The 18,848-nt window shown below is 38.0% G+C and overlaps 1 protein-coding gene and 1 long non-coding RNA gene across 3 annotated transcripts in view; both read right to left on the minus strand.

The window, feature by feature from the left end:
- Positions 1-397: 397 nt before the first annotated feature.
- Positions 398-9,411, minus strand: LOC136345823 (uncharacterized). The gene is made up of 5 exons (XR_010733211.1): positions 9,286-9,411; positions 2,815-3,028; positions 2,341-2,765; positions 1,330-1,449; positions 398-520 (listed from the first exon to the last, which is right to left on the minus strand). It is a non-coding gene; the product is annotated as an uncharacterized lncRNA (long non-coding RNA).
- Positions 9,412-14,968: 5,557 nt separating this feature from the next.
- The window catches only part of LOC136345697 (homeotic protein Sex combs reduced-like), a 29,970-nt gene continuing 26,090 nt past the window's right edge, over positions 14,969-18,848 (minus strand). For both annotated transcript variants that reach the window (XM_066294233.1, XM_066294234.1), the window contains exon 3: positions 14,969-16,174. In XM_066294233.1, coding sequence (XP_066150330.1) covers positions 16,059-16,174 — 116 coding nt within the window. In that variant the 3' untranslated portion in view covers positions 14,969-16,058. The remainder of the gene's footprint in view (positions 16,175-18,848) is intronic.

An 18,848-nucleotide genomic window follows, 5' to 3' on the forward strand; every position in this document is an offset into this window, starting at 1 on the left:
TCTCTCCATTTATAATAATCAATAGCAATCGAAGAAAATGCTAAAAATCTACCTATCGCCTGCAGAAAATAACCGCTCTATTCAATTAAATTATAACATTTAAACCCTGACTATTAACAATTCTATTAATATTCCTTCAAGCGAAAGTTTATTTTACATCTTCCGGCATCTCACGTTGCTTTGTATGCACCACACAAACCTCTCTAGAACCGAATTTGTCGCCTATTATCAAACAAATTCGGATCTACAGGGTAGATGTAGAGCATTAACGTGGAGTCCAGAACCCTCTATCGTATCTCTTCTTCATGATGATGAGCTAAAAAGATCGATATGAGTCAAAATCTGCAAAATATGGAAAGCTGAAATATACTTCTACCATCACGATATATTTTTTTATCAACAGAGTCCGTTCGTCAATGATGTGTATGGAGGTGATTCCAGCGACTGTACTTGGGCCGCAACATTCTACGAAGGAGCTGAGGATTCCATTGTCAAATACTCGGCCGTGAGTGTTTGTTCTCTAAAAAAAACGCAGTTCAGTGCTCGTCGCAAAAAAAAACAGGTATTTATATAGTATAGGTATAGGAAATTCCATTTGTCTGTTACGTTCTAAAGGGCAATTAACGACACTCTAGGCCCCTAAATTTCTTGAAACCGCCAACACCAAAAGCAGCTTTTCAGTCAGAATTTAATTTACACGTTGCCTACGAGTAGCATGTGCCCAATTAACCCTGAGGTAATCAAATAAGTGTGAAATAGCGTGGTGTATGGGCTCATTAGGTCTAGTGTAGAAACTTAGACCCTCCGAATTCTCTTTAATTAAATAGCTTAATGTAATTAGTGTCATACCGACATGCGAGGAGCTTTTGGAGGCGATAAGAGGGGTTTTTGAGGATTAGAGCTGTGAATTTGTTAGAAAGAGTAATTTATCACGGAATGAGGGAGGCTTGTAAGGAAGAACTGTGAAAAAAGTTTTTGGATAGAAAGTGGAGTAAAACTTCAAAGAAAGAGCTAATGAATGATATTGAAAGAAATGTGTTGTAAAACGCATTAAACCCCACGCGATACGTCAATCAAGAAAATTTGTTGAATGTTCTTTTACCATCAATAGACTCATTCTGTATAAAGGCGAACTAAGGAAAGACAAAGAACTTTTTGAAATAGTCACAAGAATTTTAAAAATAACTCGGCACCTTTTGACTCTTGACAATATGGTGTACACGAATGCCGATCATCATGACCTGATCAAAGTTATGCCGATCTGCAAATTTGGGCAAGATATCTCAGAAACTGTAGTTGCTATGAGGAGGCAATTAGTTTAGTTCTTACCAATGTTCATTTTCCAATTGATGTTGCATCCCTCCGTTTCTTCAATGAGTATCGATAACAACAATGTGCAGCGGCATTCAAATCTGGATCTCCAGTTGATTTTTCCAAAATTTGCACAACCTAAAAAAGTTTTATTTAGATATTTGAAAGTACAGTTGATATATACAAAGAGCTAAATCATCAATCAAACTGGTTCTCTTTCGGTTTAAAAATCGAATTATTATTCAAATTTCAGCGGTTCTCTATACTCATAAAAAATCCAGTGATGTCTTGGGCAGACGTCTTAAGCTTGAAATTGAAACATTTCAAGAATTTAAATTTGTGTTGCCAGTATAGTCTTTAGGTTTCGCTGCAGATTTATCGTATTATTTTTCGTTAGTTTTCGTCCTTCATTTGATGGTTTGTCGAGTGTAAAAAGCTCTTGGAAAACATCCCATTGGGACAAAAGTAATAGCGTTATTGCATGAAGTTTTAAAGCACGTAATTTGACCAAACACAATTATTCTCATTCGCCTTACACTACTGCAGGTTTATCATCTGGGTTTTTCTTACCTTCCCTCTTTTAAGCGAAGGTTTGATGGGTTCAAAAAGCTCTTAGAAATTAAATTCGTTGAGAGCGAAGTTATTGCATGGCGGTTTTAACCGCCCAATTTTGATGTATGAAATTCAAGTGGTCAAGGCCAGTACCGCACCCTCTTCCACGAACAAAGATCGTGACGTCAAAAGAGTTTTCAATGACTTTAGAAACCAGTCATTTATCTCCCAAAGAAACCGGCCGAAGATTGCCCATTTTGGGTAACAAGTTTCAAGTGCGCAGCCTCGTTTTACGTTTTGACTCGCAAGTACCATAATAGCAAAAATTAATATTTTATATTCATACGTGTAGTAGTGGTAGACGACCCTGCAGCAGTAAATTTTCTCGTTAAAAAAAAATGCTTTTATCCGGAGAAATTCCAGAAAATATTAACACCATCAAGACTCAATAAGAAAGTACAAAAAGATGAATCTTACCTGGCTGCCAATCTCAATAAAGCTTCCGTCAGCACCGAAACAGGATTTGAGTTGTCGACATCTCACTTTTTCACAGCGGCACCGCATTCCGATGACAAGAAGGGGCAGCAACGAGACTGGGGCGCCCTTGCTCCACAACCAGCCCCTTCACCCCCATTTCCTTCTCCACACGAGCCTCGATCGATTTTCCCACGCCCTGATTTTCGATGCGCGGGGTGAGTTGCTCCATGTCCGCCGACTCACGATTTTCCTCCTGAGGGATGGAGGGAGGGGTGACGAGGCCCTTTTCAAGGGGTTGTGATTTCCTGAAAGAGATTCTCGTTCCAGGGAACGAGCCTGTGTTGACGATGGGGTTTATTTAGGTCGTCCGAGGGGGATGACGAGGGAAAGGGGTCTCGTTAAATTGTTGACGGATCCTCTTCGCCCTGCAATGAGAAATCGTTAATAAGCGCTCTTTAAAAAATCGAATCTTACCTCTAAAAGCAGCTGCACAAGCCTTATACAAACGCTATACCAACATGGCCTCCCTTTCCGCTGCATTATCCCAGCATCATATGTAAGGGCTGTCGCCAATGAATTCATCTTGCCAGCCCATTTAGGGTCAGCCTTTCAGGTCGTTGCTCTGAGAGAGAGGAAGTTGCATTTAACCATTGGAATAATAGCCGAGCTTCATATTCCCAGACCTTTTCTAGAAGGAGAGAGATTTTTAGATCGCTTTGCTCGTGGCTCCTGGATCCATTAATCGTCTTAAAGGTTCGCAAATAAACTTTCACATTATTTCAGAATTATTATGTGTTTACTTATTGTGTAACCTACATAAACGGACATGCAACATCTGGTTGGTTTTCTGAGATGCGGAATCATGTTAATACCTATTTTTGGGGTTTTGAAAGTTCTGTAAAACGAAGGTCCATAACAGTGCTTTCCATCGTTTCAGGTTTCTAAATCAATGTACAATGCATATCGCTCTATTAACAGAAAAACAAAAATCAAGAAAATTTTCTGATAATTCCTGGGGAAGGGGAGCGGAGCGGAGCTCCGCGGATATCCACGTAACCCTAATTAGCCCTTGAAATTATCCACTGCGTGTTGCCCTTATCAGATCCTCCTGTGGATTCATTTGGAACGTATCCGCATTGTCTGTGAGAAAAGCCAGTAATCGAATAGGCCAGGTGTTGGCAAAGCCCCTTTAAAAATTCCTAATTAAAGTGCATCAGCTGGCAACATAACTGATGCCATTATCGAAGTTTTAAAAGTTAAATCGAGACATAAAGCTACGTAGTTTGACACAAAAATCGTCTACGAAACATGGTAGCAACTGCCAGAAGTTGCAACAAAGCCGTTTCGCCGCTTATGATGACTCTGTCTAAATTTTTATTGCACATAAATTTCGATTACGTGGTCGTTGACTTTGATTTCCCAATTGCACACACACCCTACAGACCTACATAGAGTTTATTCTATATGGTCCTTCTGATCCAGATTTAAAAATCCCAAAAAAGCCTGAGGCACGTATTCTACAAACGATGTCATTAATCTTAAGTTAAGGTTTGAGGTAGGTCGGTGGAGAATTGCTTCTTGTCGTGACATGCAACTATCATTTATTTTGCGTCTGACTCTTGAATGTTTGCATTTTCGCCTTATGTAGGTAAGTGAGGTAAGGGCCTAAGGGGTGTGTCGGCTTTAGAGGGTTTGGGGGGTCAGCTGGCCTTGAGACAGGGAGAAATGCCCTTGGCAATGCTCCTAAGCAGCGATTTGTGGATGTCTAGACAGGCATTTTCTTAATCTTCCACTCGTGCGGATCTCGTCGGAGATCATCGCAAAATTCACATCGGAGTTGGTTCTATTTGCAAACGTTGCAATTTGGTTCCGAGTGGTTTAGATTAGCCACAGCGCTCAGGATTCAAAGGAACTTAACTCGGATTTTGCATCTGCATTGACAAAGTTTCATCTGTGAATTCTGAACGCTACGTCTGAAGAAAGGAGAGGAGGATTAGACCACAATAACTGATAAATTTTTAAACTTTCCTGTGGTGGGGCTTTATAGTCGTCAAAATTCAACAGCACGAATTGCGATCCTGCCTTTTGTTCAAACTTCCATTCCGAAGAGGTCTTCCATTTCTCCATATGGTTTCGATTCTCCGTATACAGTGCGCTCGCTTAAGTTGGTTCAGGTTGGCAGGCCAGAAATACTTCAATGTCTGTGGCTTACTTTTCCATTGAAAATATTTCGGAAATGTTCCCTATCGGCAAACGGTACGTTCTTTCAGTTACATTCTTGTAATGGTTGAATATTTTAACACTTCAGCTTGCGTAATCGTTATCAAAAAGTATATATAAGAGACGGAAAGCTATAGTGTTTTCAATAAACAGGAAATAAATGTTGAAACTCACAATAATAAAATTCGCTTGAGTGAAATTCGTAGTTTGAAAAAGGCTGGTGTAAGACTACAAAAATTTTATGTCTGATTATTTTATTTTATATTTAAGATCGTACAGAACGTTTTATGAACAATCACTTTTTTTTATTAATAATAATAAAGTTTCCAGTTTTGTTCCAACATAAGCAGGCACCGTATATTCCAGAAAAATTAAGATTTTCTTGGCATAGAGGTCAGGCGCACTAATCAGAACTGAACCAGATTTGAATCATTAGGAATCAATCATTAGAATTTGCCCCACATACGAGAAAGACTGGCAATTTGATAGCATATAGTATTACATATGCAATTGCATAGGTGACAAGGAGATTCGAAGTCGTCAGAATTGAATATAGCCAGTCAAGTAACTTGTCTTGACTAGGGGCTGAAAGCCGAACTTTTCCTTACGAATTTTTTCGTCCCCGCCACCCGATTTGACACTTCAAAGCGGATTCTGGACATTTTAGTGGTTGCGAAGTTGCTTCAATGCGGTCAGTGGCGTCCCTCGTCTTGAAGCGTAACGAGTCGAATTTAATCTAATGGGATTTCCTTGAAAATCCCGTGTGATACGCCATTGCTCTTGCAAAGCGAATTCGGGAAACACTTGCAATGACCTACGTTACTTTACGGTCTTTTACAAGAACTCCCCTTGTAAATGATACAAGGCCAAGCTAAACTCCGTTGGAACAGTATTACAATACAATCAAAGCCCTCGAACAAATCGGGGCAAAACGTGATTTTCCATTAAGATTTATGACGGTATCTTCAGTTCTGCGTAGAAAGGCTATTGCTTTTTTCGTGATGTGCCCGGTATATTATTTCTACCTGGGGCGAACGATTTTTTTACATCTGCACCTAAAGCTGTGTGACTTGCCAGAAATACTCTTCAGGTCACTAGACTATATCCGTCAAAGTATGAAATCGATGTTAACGACCCCAAGAATACTACATTTGGCGCCACCAAGTTGCCAATTAATTACATCTACTTTAATTGGTTTTACCAGCAGCCTGTTAAAAACTATGAAGTCATACAAAACAATAGCATGCTTAACTAAGGATTATTAGAATAATTACACCTTGAATTTACGTTAATGGTTCATGTAGTCAAGTGTTGTGTTAGAGCAAGTAACACCAGTGGCGTAGAAGTTGAAGAATGTTGTTCGCAGGAAAATCCCTTTAAGAAGGTGGGTCGTTCGAAGCTTCACGATTTTTATTAAATTATCGATGTTGGATGAGGCAGAACAAGTTTTGTTAACGAATTCAAAATTGATAATCCTGTTTGCGACTTGCGTTGATACACGTTTGTTAAATAATTTGTTTTCACCCGAGCAGAAAATGCAATTAAAAAATTCCAGCCCCGATCGCAATTCCATGTCTTTCATGTTCGCTAATGGCCAATAAAAACTTCTGAATGATTAATTTGAAACGAGCCATTTACATCTTTATTAGAATTAAACATACCGTTATAGCCATTTTAAATCGATGAAGAATCCTCCTCATTTAGCACCATCTCGAGTGGTCAGCTCCCCGTCACTGACCATTTGCTTTTGGGATTCCCGTTCCACGAAAATAACAATGACCTCACTGTCGCGGTATTTGACATCAATTCGGACCAAAATAAATAAAACTTCAACATAACACCGCGTAATGGTACGATGCCTCTCTACACCCACTGGCCTCATTTGGTTCGTGACAAACATGACTATGGATCAATTTGGTGGTCGAAACGGTTTCTACTGCTCTCAATTTGAATCTTAAGTAGACTTTCATTGCCCGATTGAGCTGGAAAAATATTGATTTAATTACCGATTTTATTCAGCGATGGCATGGGGCAAAACGCTTTCAAGCCCAACCAGTCAACTTCGAACGTTTCCAATATACAGAGAGTTATGCGTGGCTAAACTTCAAGGGGTGATTTTTTTGAGTGATTCTAATAAGACACGTTTATATGTAGTTCGAATGCCTACTCGGGCATCGAACACTTTCGAAATCGGAGCACTCAATTTTTACTTTTTTTTTAGTGCGCACTTGCCACGGACGCCACTGTCTTGACAAAGATAAAAATTTGCGAGTATAATTTTCTTAGATGAAGTTTTTCGCAAGAAAATTTTTTTGACGTGCGCTTCACCTCAAAATTTTGGCTGTTCAGAATCAGTGGCGTACAGGACGATTTTGCAAAAAAAATTTGTAAAAATAGTGTTCCGACCTCAGTGAGATTGGTCCGGCAATGTTTAATTTGCAAGATACAGAATTTCAAACTGTTACATATTTAAATAAAATCCTAAATAACAAGAAAACGCCAACTAATATGAGGTTGAAACTTGGTGACAGTTTTTAATGATACAAAGAAATCTTTTAATCTAATTTTTTTTGTCTTGTTTTACTCGTGACTTGCGCACGGGTAACGCCGAAAATTAAAGAAAAATAAAAAAAGAAAAACTTTTAGTAAAATTACACTTAAACAAATAAATAGTTTAGTAGTATAAATGACCATAAATAAAACTGTGGAATTTCTGCAAAATCGACTGAAGAGTTGATAAGATTTTTACGAAAAAAAATGTTTTTTTAAACGTTTGTCTCCTTTTATCTCGAAATCGAAGCATTACCCGATCTAAATTTTTCGTCTTAGAATCACCTCATGAACGTAGGCCACGTGCTTAAATAACACCCTGTATGTAAAAATGGTGATCCCTTACCCTTCACCTCCAAGAGTGAAAACTGCTTTTAAATGACCAAAATATACTTTTATGAACCACGTCCGCTTCATCAAATTGCATTTATACGTTTCAGAGCGTCACACAAGTGTCTAGGGTCAATATACCCTCAGTATCTGTACTATTTCAGAACCGTAAATTTCATTTTAAAAGATCTTTTAGAAAATTTCCTGAAGACTGCGGAACAAGCAGGAGAACCAAATTTTAGCAAGTTTTCAAATTCACCCCCCCTGAGGAGAAAGTGTTTTTCTCCCTTTAGGGACAATTTACCTCAGTATCATAATATTTTTTGGACTAAACTATGGTAGACCAATTTAAAGCTAAAGAATAAAGCTACATTTCAGCATCAATGAATATCTCCATATCTCCTACTAACAAAATTAAATTAAGTTTTTGCTTGTTTTTCTCTAAAACTACTACTTAAACCTCAAAGTTTAGAGCATTTTGATTACTTTTCGAATGGATTTGCTTTTACATATATATATGATAAACCAGCTTTTACGGCCCATTTTACTAGACTTTTAAATCCAGACGCCATTTAGCTTCACTCACAAATATTTAAGTTAAAATTGCCCACCAGAGGCTAAAGGCAAAAGCATTACTTTCTACTGAGAACGTGCATCCTTCAGAGCGCCGAGCCTCTTCGTATATCTCCGTATCTCTAAACGTATTTTAATCATGACACCCCCCTGCAGCAGTATACGACCCACCCTCGCGCTAATTTGCCCCCGAAATTAAGGCCCGTCCACGACTCGGCTTGTCCCGTCGTCATCTCCCTGCTGCCATGAACAATTTACTTTACATAAGCAAATCAAAATGCAAATTAGAATTCCACTATTGATCCATGGATGGGGCGAGTTTGCGCAAGGGTTGCTAAGCATCGCGATTCCTCCCCTATAAGTGGCACAATGGCGTGACAGAATCGATTTACCCTCAACGAGAGTGAAGATGTTTGGTTTACAGAATGAGGAATTGCTAGAGGAACTTGGCTATTTGTCGGTTGAACCAGACATTAAATTGATGGGGGCACCCTCACTGATTAATAAAATAAGAAAACTCACCGATTTTGGTAAAAACCAGCAGAAACACTGATAAGAAGATTTAGTCGGACAGGAGCAATAGATTCTCAATCCTCGTTAAACTCAAACATGTCTAAAAAAATGAATAAAAACACCACAAATAACTTGCCCTTTGACACGAAACTTTGGAAATAAATGAGGTGAAGATAGAAGAAAAGCTCAAGCCCAGAGGATTCTGAGCTTTCAAAATGATTTGCTGTTGTGTTTTGCGATCCAACACTCAATTCGCATCATTTTTGCTCAATTTCAACTGACTTAGTAAAGCAGTAACACCAATTAAGAATACATAAAGCCATGATCATGCAAACAAGGAAATACATATTATGAACTAAACGCCTAATTAGAGGCCGATTGGCTGAATGCCAATTCGCACACTGCCCGGCCACTTGCTAATTGCCTGACGCTCTAAAAACCTAATTTTTGATAACAATTCTAACACAATTATTGATAATTACCTAATTAGACAGTTGACCAATTAGAATAGTTTATATTCCATTATTTATTATTTGAAGATCGTCATCGGCAAGTTGGTGGTAGATATTTTGGTGATGAGGACGGAGAGAGGGCAAACCCGTCAAGGAATTTCGATATTAAAAACCCATTAAGAAATGCAAGATTAAGATAAAACACTTTTGTCAAAAATTAATCTTTGGTTAACGGTGTAGCAGCGCTTAGCTCATCACACGTTCAAGGGAAAGCTGCATCAACTCGGCTTAAAGCTACTGCACTTACCCGGAAATTCGATCAAAGCCACCACAAAACCGGCCACAACTGACTCAAAAAAATCATTAAAAACTGACAAAATCTGTAAACTGAGAGCGTCCAAAGGGCTTTAGAGAGCTACGAAAACGCGTTTCACAGCAGCGTCGACTTCGAGCAACTGTGGGTGCGCAAAGCGAGATCGGTCGGCACCGTTTCGGTCCGACCGGCTTGAAACCATTAACATAAATTATTTGGGAGACAGTTAATATTGGGTCATAAACCGGGGGACCCTTTTTCTAGTTCGAACCCCAGGGGCTCAGCCGTTTCGAGCCCCTTTTTAGAAAGAAAACTGCAGAGTCTTCATGGTCGCTTTTGTCGATTAGCGGCTTGCAACACGACGTTGAAGGCGGCAAAATGAGAATTTAAAAAGTCAAGTCATACGTCACGGGACTTTTTTGGAAACTTTAATTTTTGGAAAGATCGGATTCTCGGATTGGGTGCGGATCGCTCATCTGAAATGAGGCAGAAACCCCTAATGTAATGACGCATTCTTCAGAGTTTCATTCGTCCATTAAGGGCTTTTTATTAAACGAGTAAACTATTAGACTGGGAACTATTGTTTTAATGAACTTTCTCCACAAATAAATGAATTTTCGTGAATCGGGAGGAGCAAATAAAATGATCAATTGAGTTCTGATCCAATGAGCTCCACTCATTGGCACACCATGTGGCAAATATTAATTCTTTCCATTTTTTTTATACTGTAGTGGAAACAATCTCTCGTTTCATGAAGATTTTCTCTTCGTTTTTTTTCTTTAGCTGATTCCTTTCTGTTGTTTTTTTTTATTTCCTAAGAGATGTCTCCCTTATTTTCATTTTTATTTTCGTCATCCCTTAACCAATTTCAAGGACATTCGCTTTGTCAAAATCTTTGAAAGTTGTAGTGCAAGTTCCCAGGTCTAAGAAGTCGTATTCTAACTTATTCAAGTTCCTGGAAAGTAGAACGAATTCACTACTTAATAGCGATTTTGCATAGAGTACCTTTAGGAGAAAGTATCACAGCCCCATTGTTCCAACTTGTGAATTTAAAGGGTGGTACCTGCTACACAAAGAAGGTTAAATAGCGGAGAATGTTTAATGAAACCATGAAATAAGGGCATACCATTGGTCTTTTTTAACGGAAATGATCGTCTAGATAAAGTTGTCAGCACATTGAATTATGTGTCACACTCACTTTAATAACAACATAATTTTTATTTAAATAATGAGTCCTAATCAAAACATCAGTAAATTCCTTTATTCCTACTGTCATTATCTACCCGGTAAACTTATCAGGACATTAACATAATGGCCCTTAGGCTTCCAACTTTCCACCTCTCTCTAAAGTTAGCCATCACTAGAAATCGATATACTTCAAGTGGCATAGTGGACTGGGGCCGTCCATCGATTACGTCACCAGCGTCTTCACGCAGCTGGCATGTCAGACATTGATCCGGATTTCGCCAGCCCTCTGAAAAGGGATCAAATGTAATACCGCCCTTTTTAATCATGGCCCTGTGTATGTTATGGCCGAGATTTTGTCGCTTCGGAATTTATCCTGAATATAGTTCGTGAGAAACATCGTACGGGGAGGATGAAAATAGATTTAATTGTAGAGTTTTTTTTTCATTTGATAGATATGAAGCGCTATCTTCCCATGAAAATTGATATTGCCACCGAGGTATTGTTCAAGATCTCAGCTTTAATTGACTTGGACATTAAAAACTATAATCTTTATGTGTTATTACAAAAGAAATCCATTAGCACATCAGCATTAGATCCATTATTAAGATTTTTATTAAAGGAGTGACGCGCTGAATGAATGATAAGACATTAGTTTAGAATAGTTCATGCTAATTCAGGTTGAAGTGCATAATAGCAGAATAAATAGCGGGCCAGAGCAGACGCAAATAATGGTTTGAAGGGGGCATGACAGACACCTTAAGCAGACATTTTCCGTGAAGCAGACAAGAGTTTGCGTGGCCGAAATAACTCGTTCGAACCTTCGGCAGCTAAGAATTTTTAATTAGAATGTCTGCCATGATGTGAATAAGAGAAATAAAGCAATTAGTAAGCGATAACAGTCGCAAAATGCAGTTACTATAAGAATAGAGCTCTATCAGATCTTTTTGCCCGACTCAGATATAGGAACATATTTTATTAAGCCACTGCAGACACCATAACAAGTACTAGGTGCCCTTAGAATTTTAAGCCCTGCCACTTGGCACAATAGAATATTAACAGACACCGGTGCTTGTTGTTGCTTTATGTAACAAACCTGAAACACATACCGGTGTCTCTCACGACACTCAATGTGTTAACTGAATATAAGCGGGCATATGCTCCCTTATTCCTGCTATATCCATTGAATTTCTAATCCATTCTTAGAACATGCATAGTATGTGTACACTCTCTCGCAGTATATGCATAGTGAATCTGTGCATGAACTGCGTATCCAATATTCATACTTGATGCGATACTCATTATTCAAACATATAGTATAGCATACGATTTCCGGACAATTGCCATTTCTGAGAACATGCATAGAAAAATATGTTCATATTCTATCTATATGCCACAGAGTTATAAGATATCGCATGTACGTAGTACATGAATGGGATGTGTTATTGCCGTCTGGTAGTATTAGATAGAATAAAATAAAGTAACGCAGAGAGTGAGTAGAGCAAGGTAAAGAAAACATAAATACACAATAAAGGGAGAGAGACAAATAATGGAAGTTACTTAGTCACTTTATGGTCTCATAAGTTCTTGACAAATTGGTGCAGAAAGCGCTCCTCCTTACCCTTCCTTAAAAACGCCCATACTATTACATTATTTTTGGTTCAAGCTTAACGTAATACAAAGCTTAAACTCTGAGTGCTAATTGTAAGCTTTAATTTGAGATTTGAGTCATGGGAGCGGCTCAATACTACCTTTTTAGAAGAAAACTTTAAGTATTAAATGAAAAAACCGACTGAAAATGAAAATGAGTGATGGACATTTACGTCCAAACAGAGAGTATCAAGAAGGAATTCATTTGATTCAAGTTTGGTCGAATCCTTGGGAATCGAAATGATTGCTAGACAATCTGGTTATACAGAGTGACCCAGTGAAAATTTTACTCTCTCTTCATGTTGAAAAATAAGGACTTTTAAGACAACTCCTAAAATACTTTAAAACAGTTTTTGAGGTGGGCGAATTTTTGTAAAAAATTCAACCTGCAAATCTCACCCTTATGTGCCTCATAACAACCGTCTTAAAACTTTAGATGGCACAAGGGGTCACACCTCAAATTAAAAATGCTTCAAAACTATATTCAACAGTGTAATGCGATTTAAAAACTATTGATTAATTCTTGAGGAAAACCGCTATAAACTTCATAAAAAATGCAGTTCAAATTTACATAAATAATATATAAACAATGAAAAAACTTGTTGTTGATAGGAAGTTGGTTGGTTTTCGATTTTACGCTTACCAACAGTCTGCTTAAAAATAATTATAATAAAAATAAAAGAAAAATAAAAAGAACCAAACAACACATCAATTTCCTATTAACAAATAAAATCTCGCATTTTTTGAGTTAATTGGGAAGTTTCTATGGAGCTTAAGGAGTACTTATTTACTCTTGAGGTTATCTCAAGGCGAGGGTTTGATGTAGAGCCATTGAAGAATTTGCGGATGTCGGGACAGTTTAACAGTCAATGAGTATCTTTATTTCGACATTTTTCTAGAAACTATCTATACTGATTTTTCAGATATTAATGTAATTTTAACATTACAACCAAATAGATTTAAACTAAATTTTACATAATATTTATTGTGCATATGGAAATCCTTTGGATTCCCATGCAATCATACATTTCCCACATGCCCTACTAAAACCATCAGTGATTGACAGACGAACACGACGATATGCGATATAGTGACGCTCTCCTCGGTTCGCAACATTAAAAATGGGAACAAACGCACAAAAGGACATAAATCGCATTCAGGCCTCCAACATTACAAATGTAAATCTGTCGCATTTCAGGCCGAGGAGCATCAATGCGACCGGTGGTCAAGCATCAAAATAAAGTCTTCGTCTGTCACAGCTGCTTCTACAAAGGAAATTTGCATATGAGGTCTGCGATTTTTTAAGAGCGAAAAACGCAATATCGCGTAGTTTGTATGAATAGAAATGAATAAGGTGATGCCGATGGAATCAAAATCACCGCCATTTGCGCACTCTTCTTCTCAATACTGATGTTCACTTCTTCCTTCAAAATGACCTACAACGTGATTTATAGTGATATTGAGGAGGTTTGAATAATGTTCTCTGATAGGAAAAGGAATTTTGTAAGTTTGCGGCTGGGATTCACGGGGGAAATGTGTGAGAAATGTGAATCGACGCGGGTTTCACATATTTTCTAGACAGAATGGTGGAGGATTTTTACCCTGGAAAGCTCTTAGAAAAACTTTTGAATATACAAGAAAGAAATTGGAAAATTGAAATATATTTATTTATCATTAAATTTAAAAATTATGATTAATTTTTATGTTTCTGTCATCATTATTAATATATAATTAGCGGTGGCAGTATTGTTCCAGAGGGTGGAAATAGCGACTTTTGCCTAGTGGCCTTAAGTGTCTTTTTACATTTGTATAAACTATTTCGGATTCAAAGTACCAAAAACATCTCGTTGACGTTAATATTAACCTATCAATTGTTTTCCTACTCAATGTCCGACCCACCAGAAAAGATCCGTACATAACTCAAAATTTGCAGTTTCACGGGGAGGAAACTTCTCAGAAATCCCTAGATGTAGTGCACGCTTCAGACAGTGAAGCTAAAGTTACAGTTCTTCTTATAAAACCTCCCGAGAGCCAGGAGGTTTTAACGTGTGAAAGTGGTCTAGCGGTTGATTTCAGCCAGTACCAAGTTGAACCAGGACTTCAAATCCGTTTTCATAATAATGAAAATCTGGACGGGCCTACATATGGTCCAAGATTTCTTCGCTTGTAAGTTCCTCTGCAGAAGGAAAGATTGGCGGATGTGTCGCTGCGAATTGTTTTAGTAACCAAACAACGTGTTTTAGATATCAAGCTGGACTTACTAAGCATAATGTAAAATTGGCGATGTAAATGGGCAAAAAATGGGTGCATGTCTAACGTAACTTCACTAGCAATGCGCCTAGAGAGATAACTTGAATTGGCTCAAGGACATGCCCTTAACTAATTCGCTCCAAATGAAGAAAAAAACAGACAATTTTCAGTAATTAAACGCTGAATGAAAAAACGATTTTGATGGAGAAAACGTGTCTCTTCATTTAAAATTGCTGCTCACCACCTTTCAGGATTCAGGATAAGGAGCGAAATACCTACTCCCGAATATCCCAAGCAGATTAAAATCTCTTATAGACACAGTTGCCCCATCTTCTCCTTTTCGCACAGATTTGAGTTTTAAGATTTGGCGTCGTATTGAAATCTAAAGCAAAATCAGCTTGCGCCAATAGTATTTCTCTAACTCTTCTCATGAATAAGTCTCCTCCCACATAGATCAATAGTGCAATAATTGATTGCGGGGGCTACACTAACGGGAAATGGAATAGGGGAACAGCAAGTCTGTAGGTGTGACGAAGGTAATTAGGATGCAGCTGCAAATGACTCGATTTCCACTCGAGAGAAAGACGCAGAGTTTTATTAATAGTTTATTAGAGTGGACAATTACAACAGTAACTATTAGTTAGAACGAATACAACTTAACAGTATATCGTCCTTCACACGAGAAGTAGTACAAATTACATAAATAAAAATAAACAAAAAACATAATATTAATATGAACATCTATTGAGCTAAAAGTATTTTACACACTATTTACACTTTTACATCTCAATCCATGTGTGTCACAATAGTTTTGATAGTAGATTGTTGGGTGCTAAAATTTTTGGGGTTCCGAAGCAAAAATGTTGGAGTATTAATGGTACCTATAGAGCTTTGCCTGTTCTCCTGAGGATAATGTCCAAATGATACTTTTATTGTACAGAAGCAATACATCATGTCGAGAATTTTACATTATCGAGTATGCTCTTAGAGTATTATTAATTCTTATTTACATTACTTTAAGTATACTTTGATGCATTATTTAAATTAAAATATATCTTAACTTTAGCTTAAATTATTCAATCAATATTTACATAGACGCTTAGAACGTATCCATAGTTTTATAGTATTATGTACTTAGCATTAAAGACAATATTTACACATCCAGAATTGCCAAGAAATCAGAACGTTTTCTAGGGGAAACCTCCATTTATAAAAATTCATAAAACCTTCGCTTTTTAGCTACGAGTACGTACTACCTAATATAATCACACTTGAAGTTTTGTAAATAACTAAAATTAAGTGAGCACAAGTCAGTGTCTTTTTCACATTCGCAATAATTGCTTTGTTGTTTCACAAACAATAATAATATCAACAACTATATTGCACAATAATTTCTGTACTTCAGATTCGACTAATAAAAGAAACCAACAACAACAAAAAAACCTCTTGACAATTAAAAAAAAAAAAAGAAAAAATGTAAAAGAATCCAGAAGTAACCACAACAAATGCGCACCATCATCAGGCTTACAAAGTCCTTTACTGGCACTTATAAAGCTAAATCTAAAAGCACCCACGGTTCTGATACCACTGATGGTAGAACCGGAGGTCGGAGACTGTTTAGGATCCGAGCGCCCCTACGGCCCTTAGGAAGGGCCGCAGTCTCCGTTGTAGGCGGCCCAGGGCTAGCTGTAAGGGGTGCCGCATGCGTAGAGGCCGCGTTGCATGGGCCCCATACCGCCCATCCCCATGGCTTGATGGAATGCGTAGCCTTCGTCTTGGAGGGACGCCAAGTGGAAGTCTGCAACAGAGGTTTTGACTGAGTGACTTGAAAAGTACTCTATAAGAATCAGATAACTGGTGATAAAACTAAAAATAGTGATTGGGGATGGGGGTTAATAACTGGCTCTCTCGATATAATCGAATTTTTTTAATGCAATAATGGATGAAGAAGTGAGTCTTCAGGGAGAGAGCGCTGCAGCAAACGATGATGATCAGTGGATATTTAAAGTCTCAACGATCACGAGAGGGGAAACAACAGAAGAATGTTTCGGCTACATTTTCGAAATCAGACAAAAATATCTCTGCTCTCGGGACACGATGCAGCTCTATTTTCAAGACTTCAAGACAAAGTAATCCCATTTCGTTGCCTCCTCCTCCCTCCTCATGACATATCTGAACCTGCTGCACTCCAAAACAATGGCTCAGACACCCGTTTTCAATCCCACGTAACTAAACTAAAGCGAAGAATTTCTATTTTGTATCTATTTTGACCTAAAAACTCCGACAGCAGTACATGGGTTATTCGGTGCCAAATCTCGTTAACACCTACTGGTGACATTCAGCCGGATGCTGTGGATCTTTGAAACTTACACGCCTAAAATCCTTCTGGTGCAAGTTTGTAATCCGTGTTCAATCAGTTCTTATTTTGGGAATCATTCATTTTTTTTTTCGTCAAATTTCATACTCAGTGTCAAGTGTGTCCGAACGGAGGAAGTCAGGAGGCAAGAATAAGAGCGCGATCTTGAAATGGAATTTAACGAAAGTTCTGGTTTTTCCAAGTCATCCTACTTTGTATCAAGGATAAATGCGAATCACTTAAATTGTTGTGACAAACACGTTATGTTCCAATTTTTTTCAGAAATAAATTGGCTCCGGACACCTCGATTGTGTTGAATTTTTGGAAAATTGTTCGCTTTATTTTGAACAGCTGAACTATTAATAAATTTAGGTATCATTTACTCTGAGCAATTTCATATCGATGACGAAAAGTGTTATGGGGAAAAATCGTGAGGAGAAACCACGAAATCTAAACGTACAACAGTATCGCTAGATGATAGCACAACGAACTATTACATCTTTTGTACAAAATCCCTGTAATAACTCCGAAAATGATATTTAATATGGTGTTATTAAATATTTATTTTAACTACAACGATACAGGCAACTACGTGGGAAATGTAGTTGTAAATATTTACAAGTTTACAAGACACGGCGCGTTTCAAAACTTTGGGGTCAAATTTCTAGGAATTGTTCACTGCCACAATAAAATACATCTGAGCATAAGAACCCGTGTCCGCAACCATCTCCCTAAGCCGCTACGGCCTTATGATGCTCCAAGACAGTTATGTGCAAAAATGTTTTTATCGAATTTTAGCATATTTCATTTGAATTTATTTGTTCAAAATAACACTACATTAATTGTTTAGAATGTCGTTCTTGAACTTCATCGCACCTGTTTAAACGACGTATATGGTTTCTCTGGGCTTGGCTAGGAATTTGATAATCGCTTTGAACGACTTCAAATGCCGCAGTAATTCGTGCAATCAGGTCTTGTTCTGTTTCCACTGGCGTTTCATAAATCAAAGACTTTATATGTCCCGACAGAAAGAAGTCTAAAGGTGTTAGATCGGGCGACCTAGGGGGCCACGGAACTGGACCACCTCTGCCGATATTGTCCGAACTAACGATACAAATACTGACGGGTTTGAACAGAAAGGGTACAGTCACATTTTCTGTCGAAAGTTTAATGGGAGGACATTTCGGTTTGAAAATAAATATGATAACTTGAAAAAACACATTTTAGCACATAACTGTCTTAAAGCATCATCAGGTCGTAGCGCCTTAGGGAGACATTTGCGGACACGGGTTCTTATACTCAGGTGTACTGTATTGTTGCCCTGAACAGTTCCTAGAAGTTTGAGCTCATGGTGCTGAAACATCCTGTACATAACCTTACCATCCATCAGACAGCCGCCACTCCTAGGCCAAAAAACTCAAATGTTGAAGCCAGACCACAACCATATCTACAGTCTGAGATTTTGGTTGCTGGAACCAACAAACGGGCAGTTTTGGCAGCTGTAGCAAATGACGAAACTGATGGGACTAATATAAGTTTTACTAGGCGGACACTGAGCGAGAATTGCGAGAAGAGAACCAATACTGTGGTCCACCCATCAAAGGAACCACCGATCGCGCCCTTCTTAACTTCTTTAAATTGCACAGATGTGCTGGCTCCAATATTAAATTCCAGGAGCTACTTAAAAGCATGTGCTACAGAATTCGGCCATTTTGAACCAGATAAAGTTATCAGTAAGATGCGATATTCCTATGATTTTATATCTGCACTCTTTAGCAAGTTCCTGTGCCATATAAATAGAAAAAAAGCGAATAATCCTAAGGGTCAAATTAGTGTTTCTTATTGAAGTCCAAGGAAATCCTCCCAACGTTAAGCCAATTTTATGTCAGATAAAGTTAGCAAAAAGATACTACAACCATAATTTCAACGCATGTTTAAGTTGTGTTTAACAAGAATTAGCCACATTATGCAACCAGGACAGTTTATTTTCAGAATCAGATTTTCAGTCCTGGAATAACAAATGATCAAGCAAGGAAATCTAAAATGGGATCAGTATCATAAGAAAATCACAATGTGAAGTTATAACAAAGTGAATTTTTCTAGAATAACGCCAAAC

The sequence above is a fragment of the Euwallacea fornicatus genome, chromosome 21 (assembly GCF_040115645.1).
Source record: "Euwallacea fornicatus isolate EFF26 chromosome 21, ASM4011564v1, whole genome shotgun sequence".
Lineage (NCBI taxonomy): Eukaryota > Metazoa > Arthropoda > Insecta > Coleoptera > Curculionidae > Euwallacea > Euwallacea fornicatus.